This window comes from Anastrepha obliqua, chromosome 5 (assembly GCF_027943255.1).
Source record: "Anastrepha obliqua isolate idAnaObli1 chromosome 5, idAnaObli1_1.0, whole genome shotgun sequence".
NCBI lineage: Eukaryota > Metazoa > Arthropoda > Insecta > Diptera > Tephritidae > Anastrepha > Anastrepha obliqua.
In genome coordinates, this window is record NC_072896.1 from 66,480,829 (window position 1) to 66,505,821 (window position 24,993).

At 37.0% G+C, this 24,993-nt stretch overlaps 3 protein-coding genes across 7 annotated transcripts in view; 2 read left to right on the forward strand and 1 right to left on the reverse strand.

Moving 5' to 3' along the window:
• LOC129247208 (uncharacterized) lies at positions 1 to 13,666 on the forward strand. The gene is made up of 3 exons (XM_054886226.1): positions 1 to 343; positions 424 to 629; positions 11,612 to 13,666. Exons 1-3 carry the CDS (start codon positions 258 to 260, stop codon positions 13,357 to 13,359), a joined length of 2,040 nt encoding a protein of 679 aa, XP_054742201.1. The 5' UTR covers positions 1 to 257; the 3' UTR covers positions 13,360 to 13,666.
• The window catches only part of LOC129247211 (uncharacterized), a 22,777-nt gene continuing 3,572 nt past the window's right edge, over positions 5,789 to 24,993 (reverse strand). Inside the window, exons 1-3 of one of the 4 annotated variants that reach the window (XM_054886231.1) lie at positions 13,411 to 13,527; positions 6,924 to 6,978; positions 5,789 to 6,854 (exon numbers count right to left, since the gene is read on the reverse strand). In XM_054886231.1, coding sequence (XP_054742206.1) covers positions 6,350 to 6,854; positions 6,924 to 6,964 — 546 coding nt within the window. In that variant the 5' untranslated portion in view covers positions 6,965 to 6,978; positions 13,411 to 13,527 and the 3' untranslated portion in view covers positions 5,789 to 6,349. Of the gene's footprint in view, positions 6,855 to 6,923; positions 6,984 to 13,410; positions 13,528 to 24,993 lie in introns of those variants that run through there. The other 3 variants (XM_054886229.1, XM_054886232.1, XM_054886230.1) reach the window with 3 other exon arrangements.
• LOC129247209 (early boundary activity protein 3) lies at positions 21,436 to 23,335 on the forward strand. 2 transcript variants are annotated; one of them, XM_054886228.1, is made up of 4 exons: positions 21,655 to 21,767; positions 21,862 to 22,197; positions 22,266 to 22,580; positions 22,777 to 23,335. In XM_054886228.1, exons 2-4 carry the CDS (start codon positions 21,895 to 21,897, stop codon positions 22,984 to 22,986), a joined length of 828 nt encoding a protein of 275 aa, XP_054742203.1. In that variant the 5' UTR covers positions 21,655 to 21,767; positions 21,862 to 21,894; the 3' UTR covers positions 22,987 to 23,335. The 2 variants fall into 2 exon arrangements, with proteins under 2 accessions (XP_054742202.1, XP_054742203.1); XM_054886227.1 differs by having other exon boundaries at positions 21,436 to 22,197.

Genomic DNA, 24,993 nt, shown 5'->3' on the forward strand with positions numbered 1-24,993 from the left:
ATAGTTGAAAAGAAAGTGTATAAAATTTGTAATTAATTGTTGATTTGTTATAAAAAAATTTGACAAAAATAGACATCTGCAGAGGTTTTACGAAATAATAAAAAAAGTGTTTTGAAAGGATAATTTAAAAGTATATTTTTTACCAAATTCTTATGGTACCAAACTCGCAATGTTATTTTGGAAGCTGATCTACAGCAATAATAAATTAAGAGAGCAACAACAAAGAAAGCTTTGTAAGTCAAAAGCACAAATATATTATGACCACAATATACAATGGACAACAGCAATTGGAGTTGATGCGTGCCATAGCCTTGAAGACCCTCATGAGCTCCGGCGGTGATAAGTAAAACCTGACGTTTATTATTTATAACAAGAAATAAAACAAAATTATTATTCGTTGTTATTCTCTTCCACCTCTTGTAGTTGTTTTTGCTCCGTGCAGAAACCTACAAAATTTATTGTTACCCTAAAGCCGGTGGCCAAGGTACCGAATACGGATCCTTTTATAAGGTTGCAACAAAAACCAAGCAGCTGTACATGCAACATTGAAAACCCTCGAAAGAAACCTACCACAGACCAAATTCAAATCCGCAACAATAATGAAGCTATAAAAGGCAAAACGCTACTGAGTAAATACATAAATTTATTGTTATTACTTAGTTAGTTTGTTACAAACTCATCCTAAAAGGGAAGGTGCCTGGTGGGCTTAGAAAAATTATCCGAAATTCGAAGAACAAAATAAGTAAGGACGCAATAAATTTTGTCAGGACCGAACTTTAAACACCCGCGCACATTTTAGCTAAATTTAATTTGAATGAACTGTTAGTTTTTGGAATCTAGCGAACTCATAGACATTGAGAGTTGTAGCGGACGTGGTTTTTATCAGATAACAATAATACTTATGTCGGATATAAATCAGTTGGCGGGGAGCAATACGTGTACCAAGTTTGCGCGAGTCGTTAATGAGATATACGCATTAACGTAAAATTATTCTTGTTTTGTGCTCTAATTTAAATATATAACTTTTTCCTCGAGTTTTTGCTCCGAGCACACGAATGAGCATGTCTAAATCGACTCCTCTCTTGATTCTAATTACTTAGGTGGCGCTACAACTGTATGCCAGTTTTGGCCGAATCGAAAATAGCGCGCCAGCTATTTCTGTCCTGCGCTCGCTGGTGCCAGTTAGAAATCCCGAGCGTTGATAAGTCCTGCAGCACTTTATTCTTCCAATGCAGATTTGCTCTTTCCCTTCCTCGTTTTCCTGTTTGGGGTATCGTTTCGTAAATTCGCCTTACAAGAGCGTCCTCGTTTATATGAGTAACATGTTCAAGGAGCGTAGCCGCTACTTTTTACAGGCTTAACTATGTTCATGTCCAGCTCGCTCTTCTACCATACACGATACTCCTCCCCAACGGAGAGAGGACCAAAGATCTTACACAGAATTTTTCTCTCGGAACCTCCGAAAACTTTCTCATCTACTGTTGACATCGTCCATGCTTCTGCGCTATTTAGCAGGACGGGAATGATGAGCGACGATGAGAGTGTCAATTTGGTCTTTCGAGCTCCACTTCTCAATTGCCTGCTGAGCTCAAAGTAACACCTTCCTTTTTGACTTGAGCATTTTATTATATCGTATATGTATGCATATCTATTTTGATTCCTTTATTTTTATTATTATTATAAATGGCTATTTGTGTACTGCGACCTGAAAAGATATAGGTGCTTTCCATTTCAATCCAACCGGGCTATTCGGGACATGTTCTTCGATTTCGATGTAACTCAAATATGTTACTTTCTGGTCAAAATAATGAGACACGTATTTTTTTGTTCGCCCGAAAAAAATGTTTTTCAAGATTTATCGGCAATTTTGTTTTTCGCCTCAAAATCGATTTTTTTTTAATTATATAATTACATAATTGTTTAAATGCTTCTAACTTAGTCAAAATTAAGCCGATTTTAATTATTTTGGGTTCAAAATGATCCTAACTACTTACACGAGCGACTTCATGTAGAAACAATTGCAAAAAAGTAGTTCAAAATTTTTTATTTTGCAAAAAACAAAAAGTGCGAAACAGGTTTTTTACTCAAAAATTTAGTTCTCAAAAACAACTCATTTTAGCTACTGGGCATTCAGCTTAATTGAAGTTTGAGGTGTCCTCTTGCTTTGGAACAAGTTATAAAAAAACAAAAAATACACTTTCTGAAATATTGAATTTCGAAAAAATTTCAATTTTTTTCTTTTTTGCTAAATAAAAAGCCTTCAGCTACCTTTTTGCAATTGTTTCTCCATGAAGTCGTTCGTGTAAGTAATGAAGATCATTTTGAACCCAGAATTATTAAAATCGGTTCATTTTTGACTAAGTTATGGGCATTTAAAAAAAATTTTCTTATATAATTAAAAAAAATCGATTTTGAGGCGAAAAACAAAATTGCCGATAAATCTTGAAAAAAAAATTTTTCGGGCGAACAAAAAAATACGTGTCTCATTATTTTGACCAGAGAGCAACATATTTGAGTTAAATCGAAATCGAAGAACATGACCCGAATAGCCCGGTTGAATTGAAATGGAAAGCATCATATTATATTGGGCAGCCATGTAGCCTACTGAAACAGTTCAAGGCTATTAATAAATATATTAACAAATATGTTCATATTAAAGGGTTCTCAGCCAATTCTATTTCCGAACCTGTCAATCTTTTTGCTAAATTTTTTTCTTCGAATTTTATTTCGGGAAATATTGATTTTGACTTTGCTCATAATCTTTATCCTGTTTATTTTAGATACTTCCATCAACTTCGGAAAACTAAATTTGAAAATTGACTAGCGAGAATGTCATTGTTGGCATAAATCAGTCATCCACTAGTACCAATGTTGATGGCCTATCGGTTATTCTAATTAAAAGTTGTCCTGCTTTGATTACACTTTTATAGCACATTTTCAACAGGTCACTTTCTGCTGGAGTCTTCAGCGGCGACTGGAAATCAATTTTAATTACTCCTATCCTTAAAAGCGGCAATAAAAATATAATAATATTGAAAATTATAGGCTGATCTCTAAGTTATCTGCAGTTTCGAAAGTATTTAACTATATAGTCAAAGACAAAATATTATCTGCTGTTGAACATTTGTTATGTCCGAATCAACATGGATTTGTTCCGGGCAGATATATGTTAACGAGTTTAGCTGCCCTTACGGATGATTGTTTGGATACATTTGATCTATACCGATTTTTCTAAAGCTTTTACCAGGTTAACTAGCCCAATATTAAAGCTAAGCCTGGGGGCTTCGGCCTTCCCTCGCAATTTCTTAAGTGGTCAATTTCCTATTTTAATAATAGGCACTGTGTGGTTCGACTTGATAAGGTATCGCCTTATTATTTTGTTGCGTTCGTAAGAATACGCGGTATTTGTTTGGAAACCATTTCATGCAGTCTATATTAATAGATTGGAGTCTGTTCAGAGATCTTTTGTGCCCTTTGCTTTGCGCTCGATGAAATTCGTTGATCCCATTCCGTCCTATCGTTCTCGTTGCTTATTAATAACTCTAATGTTCTTAGAGTCCAGGCGTATTCTGTCTTTGATATTTGTCCGGGCTCAATAGATTGTCCGCATCTGCTCAATAAAATTAGTTCTAATGTTTCTTCATTTATTTTCCGTTGTAATTAATAGCTTTTTGTTGGTATGCTAAAACTGTTTATGGAATGAATACTCCTTTAGAAGGACGTTAGCTCAATTTAAAGCTTATTCTTCTTCCTTAGACTTTGATTTCTCTACTCTAAGTTTACTTCTAAGGCTTTTCTCATAAGGTCTTGGTTTGTATATATCTATCTACCATAATTGTCTGCCAGCGTCTTATTTGTTCATTAAATAAGAAGTAAAAAAAGCTGTTAAAGGCTTAATTTCTACCAGGAGGCTTGGATTTATAGCCCCGTTAGTGTAAAGTCATTACGTTTTATGTAATTTTCGCATGCCCGTTTGGGCGCTTCAGTACTCGCTTAAGCGTCGTTGTTGCCTCTCACGTAGAAAGGCTGTAGAAGCTGTTATTTACCCCGCAGAAAGATTCAGGACCTATTAAGAAAGTATTTGTACCTTTCTGCGCTAAAGTTACCGTAATTTCATTCCCTTTGTGCCCCTCATGTCCCGGTACCCATATCAGAGTATCGAGAATTTTAAAAGATTCCCAGATCAACCGTAATTGGAATGAGAAGCTATCTAGCGATTTTAGAGCTGCTTAACTGTCAGATAGAATGTTGATATTGGCACCACGCGTGCCTCTACGAAGACATTTTCTAGTACAAAGCTCCAAGGCGTGGAACTCCTTCTGAAAAATTCTGAGTGATCACTGAAATTCTTGAAAAACTCTAGTTTTCAGTCCAGTGTCGAATGAGTCCAGTGACCGTTTCTAAAGCCACTGGGGGCAAGTTCGCATTGTTTCCGTTACACTCAGATAGGTATGCCTGTTAAGTGTACCATACCATACTTCATACTTTTACGTACGTTCAACCATTACGTGAACAAAATTCGCATACTAGTATACAAGTACGGGCGAATATAAATATATAAATTCATCTTTTACTATATAAAAATAAGTACATAATTTATTTAGTGTTTTTAGTGTTACATTTCTGTTATCTAAGTAATGTATGCACATTTAAATGTTTAGTATAAAATCTGAAAATTATTTAATTTCAGAGTTAAATATATATTCGACTCCAATCTTTAAAATATTATTTGAAAATATGAGCCACAAAATATACTACAAGTTTCTATGATGCTATGCTTACATGGTGATATTCCATTGCTTAGTAAATGTGTTTCTATACGGTGACATACTTTTAAGCTGTATTTTCCGTAACTGTTTTAAATAAAATATTATACATAGTTGACACAAGTAACATAAATTCCCTAAGATAAGTACAAAAAACTCTGAAACAAATTTTGTTTTTATTTTTAGCTGATGCTTTTTAATGGCGATTTTTCTATACATCTTTCGCACTACTATAATTTCAGATAAGCCTTAGCTGCAACAAAATAAACTACTATTAACTTGGCAATTTTGTACATACATATTTTATGCATTTATCGTTTGTCTGTAAGGTTAGTTTTTTCAACTAAGTTCTAAATGCGTTGCAGCGCATTTTGTGAAGCTGATAAGTACATTTTCGTTCCCTCAAAAGTTTGCTAGTCACCCGGGCCGATATATCTGAAGATTAATTAACTAATTAATATGTCTGTCAAACTTTGTAATTGTAATTAAGATGAAGTCAAGTGAAGTAAAATAAATTAATGTAATGTAAATAAACCAAATCTGGTTTTGAAAATGGCGGACTCTTAGCAAATTTATCTTTGTCAGGCTGTAACAAAAACGAAAATAATTAAAAGACACTTTAAAGTTAGGAACAGTTCAACGGCTCGGTTGGTAAAGCTCACTTTATAGGTTGCTCATCTTACCCATAAGTTGAGTGGCTCTAAAATGTCTTTTAGTATAAAACAATCTAATCTAATCATTGCAAGCGCCCCATTTCCATTTGTTACTCGTACTCGAAACGTCGTCTCACGATGTCGTAATTGACTTGATTTACATGTACAGATTGCATTCATACATTGTCATGTCTCACGTGACGCTATACCCTTGACAATGCCTGTAACTTGTGCGAGGTGATCGGCATATAAGGGATCCAATTGTGATTTTCATGTTTCATTCATCAATGCTCTCACAAACTGGTGATGCTTTGCCAGAGAATATGTGAATACCAAAAATTTTTTTGTCATGACCGCAGAGAAAAACCAGTGGTAAGTTCACTCTCATCCCGATCTGTTTCATTTAATTCGCTCTTCTTTAAACTGGTTACATGCAGACCAAACTCACACCACTATGCCATTTTGCACGATCAGATTGTTTCTAAATATATATCTGACATACTTCTCTAAAGATATTTGGTTGTAACGCTTTAATCTCTGCTCGAATTCATGAAATATACACATTATTCATTCAGCTTTATTTTAGTTTTTGGATATCGTCTCCAGTAACCAAAGTGTCCTGGAAATAGACATTTGAATTCTCGTAACTTCGGTGTAGTGTCAGCTGCACTTGCAGTGGACTGTGTGCTTTCTTTACGAAAATAATATTCAGTGGTCATCGTCTTCCTTCTCATCACCTAAGCGGTTAGATGAAAAGTCTACAGCGCGTTTGGAAATGAGGAAAATGTATTCTGTACTGTGTAATACATTGTCATCCAGGTTATAATTTTTTCGCAGCTAGTTGAGATCGATGGTTGTTGTAACACTGTAATTTTTTAAGTCAAGCAATTTGATGGAATGCATGCCGAACTTAAATTTGAGTCTTCCTCCTTATTCCTCGCCTATGGGTGTTAGTAAATGCTCTAAAATTTCCGCCTTACGATTTCTTTTTTTAAGCCCCGGCATAACTATGTCGATGTCGCACTCTATTACACCGCCATCAGGCAATAATAAATTTACTGTATTTGGTCCTGTGACAACTGATTGGATCGGAAGAGATCTCAAAAGTGATATTCTTTTCATCTCCGCTTCTTCAACGTGTCCAAGGCGTTCGAGTATCCCTATCTCGTTTGCAATCAGACTAATTGCCGGTAATTTTATCTCTGTCGGCGTAACATCCTTGGCTTTCCGTGCGGCTTTATCTTGCCTGATCTGTGCTATATAATTATTTATCTCCGCCATAGCATCTTTCATTTCTCCCTTAATAATCTTAAATTTCAGAACTTCAGTCTCGCACTCAATTTCGCTTTTCACCATTAATATCTCTTCAATTTGTTTAACTAACTTTGATATTATATATTCTCGTATCTCCTCCCAATATTGGAGCGTTTGCAGCCTGTTTATACAATAAATATCATTATTTAGTATGAGATCAATTTATGTGACTATTTAACCATTTATTTACCATATTAAGCAGCGCACGGGCCTCCTCGCCTTTGGTCGCATCCCCTAGAATGGATCTGCACTGAAAAGGATAAAAGTATATGTAATTTAATGCAATAACAATTATTTATTTATTAAAATAAAATAAAATAAATTGAAATAATAGGACTATGAATAAGTTCGTGCGGTTTTTTTTCGAAATTTGAATTTCGGATCATTCCCATGGCTTTTAAACGTTTGGAAATGGTTGATTGATCAACTCCCAAAGTTTTTGCAACCTCTTCTTGCGTTTGAGCCGGATCTTGATCGAGCAATTCCTCCAATTCGGTATCCATGAACTTTGGCGGCGCACCCTCGCGTTCTTCGTCTTCCAAGCCAAAATCACCACTTTTAAAGCGTGCAAACCACTTCTGGCACGTTCGCTCAGCTAGAGCATGCTCACCATAAACTTCCACCAAGATACGATGACTTTCGGCTGCTTTTTTCTTCATATTAAAATAATGAAGAAGAATTCCCCGCAAAAACACATTATTTGGCACGAAATTCGACATTTTCAAGTGTGGTAAAAATATTGTTGTTTACGCTTCAAATAAAAAACTTATACTGACGTTTGTGCCTTACGACAGTAGCTCTCCAATGAATGTTTGGAAATGTGGATCGATGGAATAATAATCAAGTTACGCCATCTGTTGTAAAACCGCACGAACTTATCCATAGACCTATAAATAACTGATTTTCGCAAAGTTTGGTTAAAAACGCTAAGATTTGAAATCAACTGTGTGCATGAAACAATTGATAGAAAAGGTTTTTCCTAAAGGCGGTCACTGCTCGGCAGGCAATAGTAAACCCCCGAGTGCGTTCTGCCACGTAAAGGCTCCCTTTAAAAACCATCTGCCGTTCGGAGCCGCCTTAAGACTGCAGGTCCCTCGATTTGTGGAACAACATCAAAACGCGCGACACAAAAAGGAGGACTAACCTCACGACTAAAAGCTCCAACTCTTCGATCACATAAATATCACATTATGTAACGCCAATGGGCTGTCTAAGCACGTACTCGAGATTAAAGCACTGGTCAATATCTAGAATATCGATATTCTCTTAATATCGGAGACCCATTTCACAGAGAAAAGCTATTAATCCCAAATTATAAACTCTCTCTCTATCATACCGTCAAAAAAGCACATGCTGGATCAGCTATTCTAGTTAAAAATACCATTAAACACAATTTAATTAACTCCTGCTGCACGGAAGCTATCCAAGCCACTAATATTACTATTGAAGACTGGAAAGCCCCAACTATAATCTCAGCAATATATATACATATACTAGCAAACCCTTCCCCCTTCGCTGGGCACACTAAAATAGAATAGATATGGTTTAGAACAGAAAATATATGATTTTTATATTATTTATTTCTTTATTCTTTATTCAAGCGCTTTGGCATAAACAATATTTTTTGTTTTTCTATTTGGTTTTGAGTAAATATAAAATAAATATAAATTGAAAATCAGGAAAAAAGAAGAATGTTTTTAAATTTCAAATCAACGCATATGAATAAACAATCGTCTTTTTTCCTTATCATCCATGAATTTTTTGTTTCAATTTATATGTTTTATTAACCATTGGAGCTTTTTTAACCATTACCCATTTATATTTTTCAAAAAAAAAAAAAACGAAAAAAATTGTTTTTTCCACGAACACATAATTTCATTCGGATTTCACATTAAATTCTCAAATTTCGTAAGAAATTATTCACTGTTCCAAAATCCACTCCAAAAAAATTCACAAACAATCTTTACATGTTGCACTTACGTTTTTTCCTTATGGCATCCAAATCAGAAAGAAATATTGACACATTGTAACTCACACTGTCAATTTGACAGCTCAGTTCCGCTCCAAGCGTTAAAAAAGTAAGCGACATTATGGCTGGTTCAAAAGAACGCTGTACCCGTTGCCAGTGCTCCGAATTACAACCACATTTTACGAAACCCATTTTCAATACTTACTTAACAATGTGCGTAAGTTTGGTTTAATTCGGTGCAAAGACACGGTGGGTCCACGTTTTGGCATATATTTCGAGACTCTAGTCATCAATAGGTATGAAAATTACCCCGTATTAAAGCACTTATCAACAGCTTTCATTTGATACCCATATTGTACATACAAAACCAAAGGTTACCCGGGTCCACGTTTTGACCTATATCTCGAGACCCCAGTCACGGAGCGGCATGAAAAGTACTCTGCACTAAAGCATTCACCAACAGCTTCAATTTGATATCCATATTGTACATACACATCCGAAGGTTACCGGGGTCCACGTTTTGACCTATATCTCGAGCCCTATTTCCAAAATAAAATATAATCCATGTTAACCGTGGATGATGTAGCTTTCGAATTGTGAAAGAATTTTTAAAATCGGTCCAGTAGTTTTTGAGCCTATTCATTACAAACAAACAAAGTTTTCCTCTTTATAATATTATAGTATTATAATATTAGTATAGATTACGCCCAAGCATGCAGTAAGATCAGAAAAGTACGAAAAGTTTTTCTAAACCCTATGAAGTAGATTTCTCACTGGATATGACTATAGCGCAAAACAAACGTACTGGGGCTCCCGCCTTACAATCCATACAGGCCGGTAACTTTATGCAGCTATTAATAAATTAAATTTATTTCCCATATCATAGGGTTCCCCAACGTATTGCCCATCGGATTTGAAAAAAAACTCCTGACTTGATCCATTTTTGCGTCGTAAAAGGCATCACACCTGGTGACAGCAAGTGCAGCAGCTGCTTCGAACTCTACTCTGATCATTTTCCCGTAAAGATAGAGCTTCATAACCACCTTGCCGACACCCCCGCTCAATGTTACCTCTATAATAACAAAACTGACTGGAATCACTTTCGATATCTGGTATCTTCAGTGATACATTTTTCCCAGTATTAAAGGGAAAAACGGATTGCAAGAAAAAAGTGGCAGCAAACTAGACATCTGGCAGATACAAAAAACTTAAATACACTCACAAAACAACTTAAAGAAGCTCTTGTTAATGAACGAAGCACAACTTAATCACTATCTCAGTAGTCTTAATGCTGCGGCAGGTTCTGAGCACGAAGCCTGCTAGAAATATAAAGCACCTATACTCCAGCTACCTGCCCTTCGAATGGAAAATAATGAATGAGAGCACCCGGTACCCTAGAAGACGGAAATTCTGTACTATTTTTTTATTATTAGAAGGCCATTACGCACTGCGACCAGAGCTGATCTATTGTGAAAGGCCTATTTTGTAACCCTAGAGTTTTAGGCTTTTTAGAAATTTTAGCACAGTTTTGGGTTTGTTGTTCCAAAGATTGCATGGAGATACTACGATACCACCAAGGTGGTGAAGTCTTTGTCTGCCCAACGCAGGGCATTCACAAAGCACATGTTCTGAGCTTTCTATGTCCATTTAGCAAAAGCGGCAGACATTGGTACATTCTGTACTAACTCAAACCTAAATTCTCTTAATTTGAAGTGAAATCTGCCATTAAAAATCTGAACACAAGTAAATCTCCCGTATACGATCTTATTACAGCCAAAGAACTCAAAGGGCGCCCAGAAATAGGAGTTACTCTGTATATATTGTATTTATTTAATGCAGTTACACGAACTGGAAATTTTCCCGCTCAATGGAAAGTGATTGAAATTAAAATGATCGTCAAACGTGGCAAAAAACCAGCTTGCTACCGATCACTTCCAAACTTATGTAATGTCTTATTCTTAAAATACTGTTTCCGAACATCGAAGAACGAAAAATAGTACCCAATCATCAGTTCGGTTTTCGAAGAAAACACAGCACTACACAATAAGTACATCGAATTGTTGAATCCATTCACAATGCATTCGACCAAAAAAAATACTGTTCAGCAGCGTTCCCCGACATTGCCCAAGCTTTTGGCAGGGTATGGCACGACGGTTTGCTCTAAAAAATTAAAACAACCCTTTCTATAAACTTCTACCTACTTATTAAGTATTATCTCAATAACCGCATCTTCTTCGTCAAGGCAGGAGATCATCCCTCCGAGCTCTGCGAAAGTTTAGCGGGAGTTCCCCAAGGAAGCGTAATGGAACCAATATTGCACCTACTCTACACATATGACTTACCCGAAACTGAAGTAGTAACTATAAGCACATTTGCTGATGATACTGCTTTACTGGAGAAAATTAAGCCGACTGAAGCAGCTGAAATTTTCAACAAGGCGGTAATATGGGCTGGTTATGAAAATGTCGATCAAAATGATATGAGTGTGCTAAGACGGTTAAGGGAGAAAGCTGTGCTTCAAGTTTTAGAAAAACAGAAGATACAAAAAAAAAGATGACTGATTTTTTTTAAATAAAACCATCGTATGACTTAATTTTCAATTAATATGTAACGAAAGCAAGAATAAAATGTGAATTTAAACGTGACAAAATATATTTACTTAGTCTTTTTTGGGCATTTCAAAACGTGAACATTTTGTTGACGTGAACTGCCTTGGTTTGAATTAATTCACTTTATCGAGCGTGCGCTGTATACATATTTACCGTTTTTTACTGATATTCTATTTTGTTGATTTTCATAAATTACTTCAAAAACTTTGAGAGCAGAAAAAATCACTTTTTTTTTATCTAAACCGAGCGCAAAAATATTTTTAAAATCGTTGACATTTTCATTTCTTATTTCTGTTTTAGACGCCTTTCGTGTATTAACTAATTCCAAATTCATCTCAATCGATCCGAAATATGATTACGGCAACAATGCTATTCTCTCCCCATCTCACGAAAAGATTCGTCTCACTGGTGGCGGGTGGAATACTTTACAAACTAAAAAAAATCATTCTAAAGCTCTCATAGACCAAAGTAGGTCTCTGAAACAGAGAGAGGAAAAGGTGAAGCAGGACAAAAATGCAAAAGAGGTTAGTTCCAAAGAAAGTCCAAGGTCAGTAGTGTGTCAAAATGAGCGAATTTATCGTATACTGCAGCACAGTTGTTTTGAGAAAAATTCATCCAAAACGCCTCTAAAATGCCGCATTGTTTGCCTAGGAGAAAGCGAAAGTATAGAAAAGAAAAAAGAACCAAAGAAAGAACATAAAAAGGCTTCTAAAAAACCATTAAAAAATCGTGAGCAATTAAAAAGAGAGTTGGAAAGTGACCCAGAAGAGAAGGCGCTACAGCCGCCACCACTAATTCCCCCAGTCGCAAGACCACCACCAATACGCCAGGAAAAAGCGGTTGGTACAAGTGATGAATCTGGTACAGCTCCGCAGCAACAAATCACATTTGATGTGTTGCAAAGGGACCCGCTTAAGTATTTTAGCGAAACGTGCCCTGGTGTAAAGCAAACGCAAGGAGAAAAAATAGAGAAGTCACCATGCCCTCTAGACATGGTTCCATTTCCTGGCATTCAGAAACCAGACACTATCGAGAAAACTCCACCACCCGCTGCGCCGCCAGAACTAGCAGGTCAGTTGCAACCTGAACTTTCTCATCAAATAGCGAAGGAGGAGCGATTGCCTTGCCACGAAAAAGAGGTTCACAAATCGCACGAACCGACCATACCACGAAAGCCGCCAGATATATCTAATGAGATTATTGTACAACAGTGTCATCGCATTAAGAATTTGGAGTTACAGGTAAACGAATTGAGGCGCGAACTCGGCAGGATGAAGACAGAAATCATACCACCTGACGATATGTTACGCTGTACTGCGCTTACATCGAAATTACGCGAGCTTACGGTTTTGCTCGCTGATCTAAAGAATCATCATGCAGAAGCGATAGCTACAGTGATTATGCCACGAAAGCAAGTACCACAAACTACGGAATGTAAAGCACTAACTCAAATACCGGCAATCCCACAAATGAAAGTGGAGACTGTACAAACCTACTTCCCTGCTGACCACAAAGATCAACACTCACAAACAAATGCCAGCTTTGGTTGCCGTCCCTTCGTTGACACACAAAGTTCCCCACCCTCAAACGCATCTGCGACTCCTAAAAACACGTCTAGCGTGCCGGCCAGTAGCCACTCTAGCTCGGTAGCTAGTTCTAATCTACCCTGTCGACATGGCATAGGTGAGATGCAACTGGCAGAGTCGCCCAGTTTTTGCCCACACTGTCAGCGATGCGAACATTCACGTTGCACCTACGTCGAGCGGAATCTACATGGCGAAATCATGCGGCTCTTACAATATCACAGATCTTGCGATGCATTGTTGTCAGTGCTGCTTCAACCGAATAATTTATATCATATAAATATTTCGATAATCGGAACTGGTGAGCCTTTAGGTTGCATTTATGCCACGGAGCATGCCATTAATGAGGCCGTCGCCACAGAGGTCTTCAGTAGATTTCTAACGTTCTTTATAGTGGATGCGCGCATTTCGGTACAGCAAAAGGACAAAATTCTAGCTCATACCTTCGAATTCTTCAAAAACTAATCAAGAAATGTATACTTGAAAACCCATATCATGTATTGAATTTGGACTTACGGTTAGTGAGAGTTCCGTCGTGGTTAGTAGTTTGTAAAATGTGGAGCCTCTTTGTTGGTTTTGTTTTAGTAAAGGTGAAATGATTCGGTAGTGTTTTATTTATTTTTATTTTTTACTATTATAAAGCACAAAAAACACGTCACTTATCGAACCGTTGTAACCACACAATCATCACTTAACAGTTAGCTGTGCACTATTGCCCAATTTGTAAAATCTGTGAGTAATAAAATTTTCCAATACAAATACAATTTATTAAGGGACCGCTTTGAAATATTTGATATTAATAACCCCTAGAGTGAGTTGAGAAACTTTGAGAAGTGTCGACAAAGCAGAGCGTACAGCAGTTAATATTTTTTCGCATGTTGCGAGAGAATTTGAGTTAAGTGGAAATTGAGTAGATTTGAAAGGTGTCTCACTAATTGTTATGCAGCAGCAAAATAAAGGCTGAGCTACTGAAACTTTCAACTACTCTCATCGAGTTATAAGAACCATTCGAGTAAGTAATATTGGCTATATTAATTTAGACACTTGCTTGTAATAGGAGGCCTGCGAACAAATATACATCCGTGTGTACATGTATGTATTCTTCAGGCTGCCTCACAAAAATCTCGAGTTTTCCACTGGTGCTATAAAATGTATTATATTTTAGGACTACTGCCGCAATATTTTAGAAAAATAGAAAGTTTTGCGTAGACTGGACTGATTTGAAAATAGCTCCAAGAACCGAGTTTACCTTAAATAAAATTTGTCTAAAAAAATTTCCAAAAAGTTAACTCATCTGATAAAAAAGTTCAAGTATTGAGTAAGTGGTAATTATATACATATATGTATAAATATAATTGACGCTTACATCCGTTTTGGGTGTTGGCCGAGTTCTTCCTTCTATTTGTGTCGTGCTTGATGTTGTTCCACAAATGGAGGAACATGGAGTTTTAAGCCGACTCCGAACAGCAGATATTAATGAGGAGCTTTTTCATGGCAGAAATACACTCGGAGGTTTGCCATTGCCTGTCGGGGAGCGACTCCTATAAGAAAAATGTTAGTGTTTCATGCACCGAGATTTGAACCTATACTTTTCCGAATGGTAGTCACGCATCTGCCCATTCGGCTACGGCGCATACCACACTCATATATGTACATCACGAAATCATATAATCTGTAAGCTGTAAGTTCAATCATATGAACTTTTTGGAAGTAAACAAATTTTTTTTTAATGTAAATTGGTATTTTGTGCACCTTTGCTCTTACACCGGTTTGAAATTTGCAGTTTATAGTCAGAGACTACAAAATGAAAAATTTATAAAAAAAATTGTTTAGACAAACTCAGCTGCTATGTCTTCTTCTACTATTTTTTGCAAGTGGTAGATAATTTTCCGCTCGTTAACTTCATTCCCGTTCGGGAGAGAATATTCACTTGCGTTTTTCATATGGATTGATGGCTAATTTTGTTATCGAATACAAGTAACGCGACATGAAACTCCCGCATACTCGTATTTCAGCTGATCTAGTTTTTTATGCCAGGACGAAAAGGTGGTACGCGAAAAATTCAGTCTATCAACAACATGTTCTTACAGAATATATTAAATTATATAAATTTTTATTTTTTTTTTCAGTAATTAGACTGCACAAATCAGCTAATTTAATTTAAGATACTCACAAAAAACGACTTTGATAGTGAAAAAGCGAGAACGTTAAAATTAGACATTGAGTTTAATTCATCGAAAGCTCCGGAAAGGGGATCACCCTGAGTGTAATTTGTTTTCATCATTGTTTATCATTGTCCCTATAAAATGTATAGGAAAACCAGAAGATGATTGGAGAATATAAAAATTAATATGTTCCAGAAGGTCAAGCAAGCAACAAAATACAAACGGCCGACCTTCAAAGTTTTAAGACTAATAAGTATAAACGGTCACTCTAGGAAGGGAACAGGCATAAAGAGCAAACCGAATGCGTTCAATCCTGTCTTTCTTAAATTGGTGGAACGCACGCCAAATACAGGCTGCTTATTTCAAATGGGAGCGGATTTATATAAAAGAAATTATTAAAGGCGATATTTAAAATTTAAAATAATGTTAATGGTAATTAGAAAGCAATAACTCTAAAAAGATTCTAAATGAATGATTTCTAGTACGTTATACGAAACTGAGACTTTAATTTCATCTGATCTGTAGAAAAATGCTGTGCATGATGAAAGAAAAATGTGCCGAGCTACGAGCAGTTCAAGGTGCTTACACCCTTTATTAGGTGTTTGGGCAACTTCTTCGGGAATGTTCTATATCTGCAAGTGCTACCAGCACATAGGTGTATCGCTAAGCGCTATGCACTTACATATACATATAGGTATGTGTTCAAAGGGTCTTTCTAAGGTGACGCCTAGATGTCAGCAGTAAATATCTCCTAGACGGTACTTTTTTTGTATGTCGTCTTTGAGGTACAATTTTACACAAATTTACAAAATTATTGAGACTGGTTATGAAAATGGTCGACCTAAAAAACAACATAATGCATAATTCCTGATTGTTTGTTGTAACACGGCCCTCACGTTAAACAAAAAGAGTATTCGCACTCTCACAGGCACCCTCACGGGTCACTTCACCTGCAACAAATAGTTACATAAATTAGGCATAACTAACATCAGCACCTGCAGATTTTGCTGCGAAGATGAGGAGTCTATAGAACATCTCATCATCGAATGTCCGGGGTTGCCGCATAGCAGGAAAAAGTTTTTAAACTAGTTCATGCTTATAAAGGGTGGGCCATATAGCGTTTGCTTTTTGAACCACCTATTTTTTTGAGAATGGTAACACAAATGACATGTCAAATGTGTTTATAATTTACTTAAAGGTTTGACATTTACGAAATGGGACGCTATACACTTGAACAAAATTGGGAAATATTGAAAACCTATTTCCAAAGTGTGAGTCTTCTTCTTCTTTTCTGATTTTCACATCGGTGGCTAGGTCAATAAGCAAAATTGTCGGATGTGGGGCTCAGAAAATCCACACGTTACTGTAGAGAAGCAAATGCATCCACAACGAGTCACTGTTTGGTGCATGGTAAGGTGATTGCCTACGCGGATGATGTGGCATTAATTGTTAGAGAAAAGTTTATAGATACCCTGTACGATTTAATGCAGGGATATCTAAATGTAGTTATTCGATAGGCAGCAGACTGCGGCTTATCGGTGAATCCTCTTAAGATGGAGCTTGTCCTTTTCACGAGGAAATATAAAATACCCAGAGCTCAACTCCCCTCGATGGGGGGCGCTCCGCTGGTGCTTTCTGACAAGGTGAAGTACCCAGGTCTAATCCTTGACAGCAAGCTGACGTGGAAGCCCAACATTGAGGAGAGAGTAAGGATGGCAACAATCGCCTTGTATGGGTGCAAAGGCGCAATTGGCAAAAGGTGGGGCCTCTACAATACCATAATAAAGCCAATTTTGCTATATGGAGTCACTGTCTGGTGGAACTCACTGGAGAGGACGACATCAGTTAAAAAGCTAGAGAGAGCCCAGAGGTCTGCACTCATTGGAGTCAGTGGGGCGCTTCGAACTACTCCTACTCTGGCGCTTAATGTAATGTTAAATGTGGTACCTATAGACATTGCAGGCAGAATTGCCGCTGCTCGTACCGCAATCAGACTGAGGGGCTTGGGCTATAAGCTGAACCTCACATATGGGCACTCAAGCATCCTCAGAAACTTTGAGTTCATCTCCTCGTCGACGGACCAGTGTGTGCCTTCGCTAAGTCCAAGAGGAACTTTCTCCGCCCATATTCCACCAAGGGAGGAGTGGACCGGGGCCAACACTTGGGGACAGGGCCTCGTTAACCTGTTCACGGATGGCTCGAAGCTGGACGGTAGGGTTGGAGGAGGAGTATTCTGCAAAGAGCTCCTCATCAAACTGAAATTCAGGCAACCGGATCACTCATAACTGTTAAGAAGGTAAATATTTATTCCGATAGCCAAGCGGCTATTAGGGCTCTAGGCTCTATTATGGTGCATTCGAAGCTGGTCAGGGAATGCCTGGTCTCCCTCTCGATTGCATCAGAATTCTTCGACATAAAGATAATTTGGGTACCTGGTCACAGTGACATTGCAGGAAACTGCGAAGCCGACGAGCTGGCCAGACAAGGGACCTGTGAGGTAATGTGCCCGCGAAAGGAGAGGATCGGGATCCCCTCCACAACCTGCGCTCTACTCCTGGAAGGATGGGCTCTGCACCAACTCAGCGAGCGCTGGGCAAGTACACGAACGTGTAGGGTCGCGAAGTCCTTCTGGCCACGTTTGCATAGGAGGCGTTCGAGGGATATCCTGGGGAGGACAAAATGTCATCTCTCAAATTTCGTGGGCATCCTCACGTGGCACTGTCCGCGAGGTATACATGCCGTGAGACTCGGAATTACTTCGAGTCCTTTTTGCGTCAGCTGTATGGAGGATGAAGTGGAATTATCTCAGCACCTGCTCCTTAGCTGCCCAGCCTTTGCGGTACTAAGATTCAAGCATCTTGGTTCTCACTCCTTTTCTGCGCCTGCTGATATAGCAGGTGTTGATAACAAAAATCTGATGAACTTCATCAGCAGCATAAAGAGGTTAACTCAACCGCAGACTAGCCACCGTTCGTAGTCCACAAACACTCACCACTCCCCATCCCTTTCCTTTCACCCCTTTTTTCGTTGTTGGATGAACCAAACTTTTTCGTCGAAGTGGGCCCTACAAAAGCTATGCGAACTATCCAGAGACGATTGATGCTTTAAAACACGAAATCGAAGTTGCCATTCAAGAAATTGGAGCCCAAACAATAGAAAATGTGCTTAAAAATTGGGTTGATCGAATGGCCTACTGTAAAGCCCAATAATGTGCTGCGACACAACTGCTTCCAAAACTGGCCGCTTCAATTGAGTTTGTGCTATTTTGGAGCAAACTCTAGGGCGAATTGCTGGTTTTTACCTGTCGTCATTATGTTTATGAATTGGTCCTAAAAGCTGTCTTTTAAACCAAGCTTATGCAAGTTACTAGTAGCCCAGATATTCGGATGTTCAAAAAATCAGGGAAAATTAGAAAAACATTGTACACAGAACCATCTCTTAATTTCATAAAAGTACGTGTCGGCGAGCCAGTATTTTATAAGACAGAATTAGACAAAGGTTTTGTAAGAGATGATTACCGCGAATTCGTCGAACTACGCGTTATATTTTTGGGAGGAGACACAGAGTAAAATTTAAAACTAAGGCCCTCGGTGCTATGCATTAGGCATGCGGGATGGCGAGAGCGATCTATTCTTGAAAAATATCTTCACTTCAGTCGCAATGCAGAATGGCTGCGGAGGACAAAAAGGCTCTACAAGATGTTTGCTTATTTATCGTGATGTTGTAAGTTAAAGCATGGCTCGAATGCACTGTAGCGATTAAGGCATCTAACCAAGATTTGGGCTTCCTGAAGATATTGAAAGAGTACGAAAAAGTAAATGCAACAATTTCTAAAGCTTCTATAAGCAAGTTCAGTCATCACTTGCGGTATTTATGTGAAGAGACAGTCATTTTATCACTATTTGATGATGAAGTTTATAACCAAACTAAAAAGAAAATTAGTGCCAACTTAACAGGGACAAAACCTTATGTTAGCAAACACTACGACCCGTCGAAGGAAGAACTAACTCAAAATGGAAATTGGATCATTTCGTATCGGAGAAGAGCAAACAATTTCTATCACGACGGCAGATCGACGACAGATTTCTAAAGGAAGATATATCTGCTTGGGATAATAATGATGATTTTCTGGAAGCTAAAAGAAGAATAAGTCATTTGAGAGTTAATTAATGCAAGATTTTAACGGCCTTATCACTGAAGAAGTACACGAACAGTTCTTGGTGCGCTGTGTCCAGGAACATAGAAAATGAATCCGAACTGTAAAAAAACTGTTCTACATGTAAAAAGAAAGTGCCCTGACTGATTGTTATTACCGTATGTTTTTAATTAAATATTAATGTTCATTTCATTTAATTTTTACTTTCAATTTTTAATCTATTGCATTTATAGTGATTTTATACCAGACCGAAATATCAGGACAAAACACGATTTTTACTAAACTTTGATGCTCGGTCGACACTGGTTGCAATTATGCTAGAAAGGTGAAATTCGACATTTGAGCATCTTATGGCAGTATTATAAAATATAGGTACAATTAATTTTTGGACTGGAATGAAAGCATTTCGAAATTAGAAAAAAACATTTTTTGTCATACAAGGGATGAATATTAGGCCGGGTCGATTTGTGGGGAGGCCAAAAAATCACCCATTGCTCTGTGAAAATCATATTCTAGGGATCAAAATAAGAAACTTTGCCGAAGGAACTATACCTCTAAAACGAATTCTGATGTCCACTAATTTGGGTCGAACTTTTAGTGTCTTTTGTGGGGAGGCAAACAAATCGTCCATTGCTCTGTGAACATCGTATTCTAGGGATCAAAATAAGAAACTTTGCCGAAGGAACCATACCTCTAAAACGAATTCTGATGTCCCCCAATTTGGGTCGAACTTTTAGTGTCTTTTGTGGGGAGGCAAAAAAATCGTCCATTGCTCTGTGAAAATCATATTCAAGGGATAAAAATAAGAAACATTATACCTCTAAAACGAATTCTGATGTCCCCCAATTTGGGTCGAACTTTTTAGTTTCTTTTCTCATGTAAAGGCCAAAATGGTGATATTTTGAAATGATTGTATGGGGAACCCCCCAGGGGTGTGCCACTGGCATGGTCATACATTTGGACTCGATTGGAGCACTCTAAATGGGTCACAGTGGGATTTTTCGTTCGACCCAAATTGGGGGACATCAGAATTCGTTTTAGAGGTATAATTCTTTCGGCAAAGTTTCTTATTCTGATCCCTAGAATACGATTTTCACAGAGCAATGAGCGATTTTTAAATCGAGCCGCCCTAATGAATATGAATATGTATGTATCATAGATCGACCTTTTGAAATTTGGAAAAGCGTGTAAAATTTTGTATCGAAGCAGAAGACGAATTTATTGATTTCTATTTATTGATTTCACAAAATTTAGTCTAATTTGTAAAAAGTTCGGTTTATTTGAGATGGAAGGTGTATGAACATACATATGCATATTTTAGATTCCAGTCCAAAAATATTAATTGTGCCTTCTTTATGAATACCGTTTCTGGAAAGCCGTACTTTAATTTTAATGATTTTAACTCTGACTTTTTTATCTATTAATTCGAGAGAAAAACAGCAATATTTTACTTTTTATGATCAAATTCGGAGGATGCGGAGTGAGTGTTTCGTGACAACTTCCTTTGTGCAGTAAAAACCACTTAACACTTAATTTTATTAATTTAATTTAACGGAAAAACTTGCATGCGAAGTATTCCTAATTCTACAGTTTGACTTAAAAGATAAATAGCATTTTTATGAAATACTCTGTTTTACTGCGGTATATATTACAAATACGCCTGATGCTGATAAATAAATGTTTCATTAATAGAGCCTTGAAAAAACTGTTCTTAAAACATCGATTTATTTCGTAATGATGCACATTAATTTTCAAAAGCGTTGCTTTTTTTTGAGCGGAGCCAGTTGGGCACTGCATTTGATCACTTTATTAATATCTAATTATATTTAAACAATAAAAATTCTAGTTTCTCTATATTGTTAAATGCGTGAAATATTCTCTTTTTTAGTTTTTTTTAGTTAGGCGTTGCTTATTTCTCTTCTGTAGAGCAAAAAACACGAATAGAAGTACTGCGAAAAATGTAAATGTGATAAACAGATTTGTTGCTTGTTGTTGTTTTATTCTCTTTAGTTCGCCCATCTAACAGCAGAGTGAGAAATACAACAAGGAACTAAGGAACAACAACATAAGTAGATTTATTACTTCAGGGGAAAAATGAGAAATGTAAGAAAATAGAGGAACTTTCGCAGTGCCAAATCCGTTGTTGTTTCGCCCGTTACCTTATATGCGCTCATCTATGTATGTTGGAAAAACGACGTCTACGGTAAATCCGTCAGCGAGCGGTAAAGTGTATTATTAACTGCGATGCTACTCCTATTTAGTATAAAAGCAGTGACCGGCATGTGGCAGTTTTTAATACAAGAGTGACAGTTGAAACACCAACCGTATCAGCCAAACTACGCTAAGGAACCAAGCTAAGACAATAAGCTTGCAACTGCCAATCTTGTAAAATCTACCATCAATCGCCGTCCATTACCTCTCATGGAAAACGAAAGCAACCAAGAAGATAACGCAGCTGTAATATCAAAACCTGCATCCACATTCACTGGTCCCTGTAGCCTTTCGTGGTTGTTGATTAGGAACGATCACGCTGCGGCCGCCAAACATGGCAGGTACACTATAATACACGCTATGCAAGTAACAAGTCATGCTCCAAACGATATTTATGTCGGCACAATTGTAAATTTTAATATTCGCGATGATAAGGTTACGGGTGAAGTATTGTCAGGTGCAGATGAAATGCATCTGGTCAACGACGATATGAAGGAATGGGTGGAGATGGATCGAGCAAATAATTATTTATTAGTGCAATACCGACCAGCGCCAGATCATTTGGTGCACAGAATTTTGAGCCAAGGCGATGTCACTCCGGTGACGTTGGCAGAGTCGAAAATAAGCAACAAGGATGTTTTTGTTAGGGATGGCACGAAAATGTGTCAGGCACTTGTGTTGACGAAGAACTCCAGCTTGGACGCAATAGAGAATGAATTATGTAAACTAAAAACAAAAGCAAACGAAGCGATACGTACCAGCTTTATACATGTATAAGCCCATAAATTAAGGCAGAATTGAACGATAACATACTAACACTTATATTATTTTTCTTACAGAACACCCCCCTTGAAGACGCCACGAAGGATCCAGATGACAATCTGTGGGTTCTTCTACAGTATAGCTATACTCTATCCGACTGTATTTATACCATTGTGAAATACTCTGATACCGAAAATCCACCCTCTAACATGTACCCAAGAGTGCAGACGTATCTGAATTTGAATTTAACGTTGATTCAAGCAATGATTTTGCACAAATCACAAAATCCTTTGGACTTGATGATGGCAATGAATATGCTAGCGAATTCCTGCCAGATATCGATTTATCCACAATCTCGGGATTTAGACTTCCGCAATGCAGATCTGGTCAAAGTATGTAGTGAATAGATTAGTAATTAGACATAGGTGGTGTGATAGAGAGACATAATTTTATTTACAATTATTTGTAGAAATCAAGTGCCCATAAGTGCAAGAACCTTGAAGTTAATTGAGAATGTCCGCTAAATTTAATGTTTTCCCAAAATGATACCAATTTCTTTTATTACTTTCTTTATCTGTCCATTTTTAGTACGAGCACCCCAATTTACATCCACGCCCAACGTACACTTTTGGTAAGGTCTCCAAATCGGACATAGCCAAGTGTGTCATGGTAAGGAAATTAATAGAAAAAGAAGCCATTATGATTTACGAACTACTAGAAAGAATGGAGACAACCGAAGAAGAAATGGATCGTGTGCTGAGGCAACTAGCGCGATTGCGGCATCATGTTGGAATCTAATTAAATATACTCGTTTTTGTTTTTGTAGTTGTTATATATACGTTAGTATGTATTAGTTTGAAACGACGAGCTGTTACCTGAAAAGTGATGTAAACTCATTTGTCTAGTGATGTATGTATGTCCGTATTTATTAAGACTAATTGAATTATAATTTTAATAAACTAAAATTTTTTAAATTCATTTAATTTTCATGTTGTTATTTTACGATGTTGGTCAATTCATCTCGAACTATGACTATCGGAAGCTGTTCACGGATAACGCAAAGTTAGTTGTCAGGATCAGTTTCTAACTAACTAAATGCTTTCAATACTTTTGCTTTGGATACAAACTAGAGAACAAGAAAAAGAAATCAATCATAAATTCAAAAATGTACATAAAAGAGTGAAACAAATTATGCATTCGGCAAAACTGCACTTCTTATCAGAAAAAGAGTGTTCGCAAACGCCAAAGTCAAAATTGCAAATTCCACTGCTGCTACTATTCAATGTGCCCATCTAAGACGCATTAACAATATTGGAAATCGATATTATATTTCGAAATACCATAATTTTTATTGGGTTGGCAACTAAGTATTTGCGGTTTTTTTTAGAAAATTAAAGAAAATTTTTTGATGGAATTAAAAACTTTATTTTGTAATGTATTGCCCATTTTGATCAATGACCTTTTGCCATCTTTCAGGCAGCATCATAACCCACGTTCATAAAACTTCTGGTTTTTATTAGCAAAAAACTGAATCAGGTACGATTTGACATCATCATCATTATTGAAATTTTTACCATTCAAGGACTTTTGTGAGGTCAGGACTATATGGTGAATACAATACTTTTTCGATTTGTCCGTTCGGGCCGCTTTTCTTCAACCGCATTGTTTAATTTCTTTAGTTATTCAATGTAGACATCGTTGATGAATTGATCGTTCCGTTGGGTCGTAAGGGGACAATTCCTTGATTAAAACTGATAACAAAACCTTTTTTGATGAATATCAACTTTTAAAGTTGTATGAGTTGGTTCACCTGGCCTGCTCCACGACCTTCTCCGCTTGATATTGTTGTAATCAACCCATTTTTCATCGCCAGTTATCAGTCGTTTTAAAAATGGATCATTCTTTAGCAAATCGCAGCTGTTAATGCGTTGCGTTAAATGCGTTTCTTTGAGTTCGTGAGGAACCCATGTATCGAGTTTTTGAACATAGCCAAGTTGTTTTAAGTGATTTTCAATGCATGTATGTGGTACATGAAGCTTCTCTGCAATCTCACGTGTTGTACTGTGACGATCAGAATCGATTATTGCTTTGATTAGGGCGTCATCAACTTCAACTGGACGACCAGAGCGTTTTTCATCTCTGAGTGAAAAATGACCAGAACTAAATTTGGCAAACCAATTTTGACACTGCCGTTCTTTTAAGGTTTCGTCACCATAAACAGCACATAATTTTGTATGAGCTTGCGATGCGGTGTAAAAAAGCAAAATATGACGAAAATGTTCCTTTTTTCCATTTTTCAACGAACGCCAAAAAACTTTTTTTACTGATTGATAGCTGAATTAACAAAATATTTTTTACATTTGTACTACGTCTACAGAGCTAAAACTTGAACTGAATCCATCTAAGAGTGAAATCCGCAATTACTTAGTTGACAACTCAATATTTTATTACTACCAACGTGGCAGCGCCGTTTGTAATTTCTACAAATTATGAAAGTTCAGAAATGCCTGTATCTGTCAAAAAAAAAAATTCAAGCAGCCGTTTTTTTTTTAATATAGAAACCTTTCAACAAATAATGTAATTTTATTAAAAAAAAATAATTTAATTAAAAATAAATATTTAAAAATAAAAATAAATAAATAGCCAAAACGAATGCTACTATTTTTAAACTCAATGAAACTTCATTCAAATAAAACTTTTTGAAATTAATTGTATAAAACTGAAAGTAGCACATATTCATAAAAATAGTTTTATGCTGTGAATAATAACCCATATATCCCAAGAAATACAAAATATGGTTGACAG

Bases quoted from the DNA above. Each gene is read 5' to 3' on its own strand.
- LOC129247208 (XM_054886226.1), top strand. From the start codon at position 258: ATGACCACAATATACAATGGACAACAGCAATTGGAGTTGATGCGTGCC. The intron at 344-423 runs GTAAAACCTGAC...CACCTCTTGTAG, and splicing joins ATGAGCTCCGGCGGTGATAA to TTGTTTTTGCTCCGTGCAGA. The intron at 630-11,611 runs GTAAATACATAA...TTTCTGTTTTAG, and splicing joins AAAAGGCAAAACGCTACTGA to ACGCCTTTCGTGTATTAACT.
- LOC129247209 (XM_054886227.1), top strand. From the start codon at position 21,637: ATGGAAAACGAAAGCAACCAAGAAGATAACGCAGCTGTAATATCAAAA. The intron at 22,198-22,265 runs GTATAAGCCCAT...TTTTTCTTACAG, and splicing joins TACGTACCAGCTTTATACAT to AACACCCCCCTTGAAGACGC. The intron at 22,581-22,776 runs GTATGTAGTGAA...GTCCATTTTTAG, and splicing joins GCAATGCAGATCTGGTCAAA to TACGAGCACCCCAATTTACA.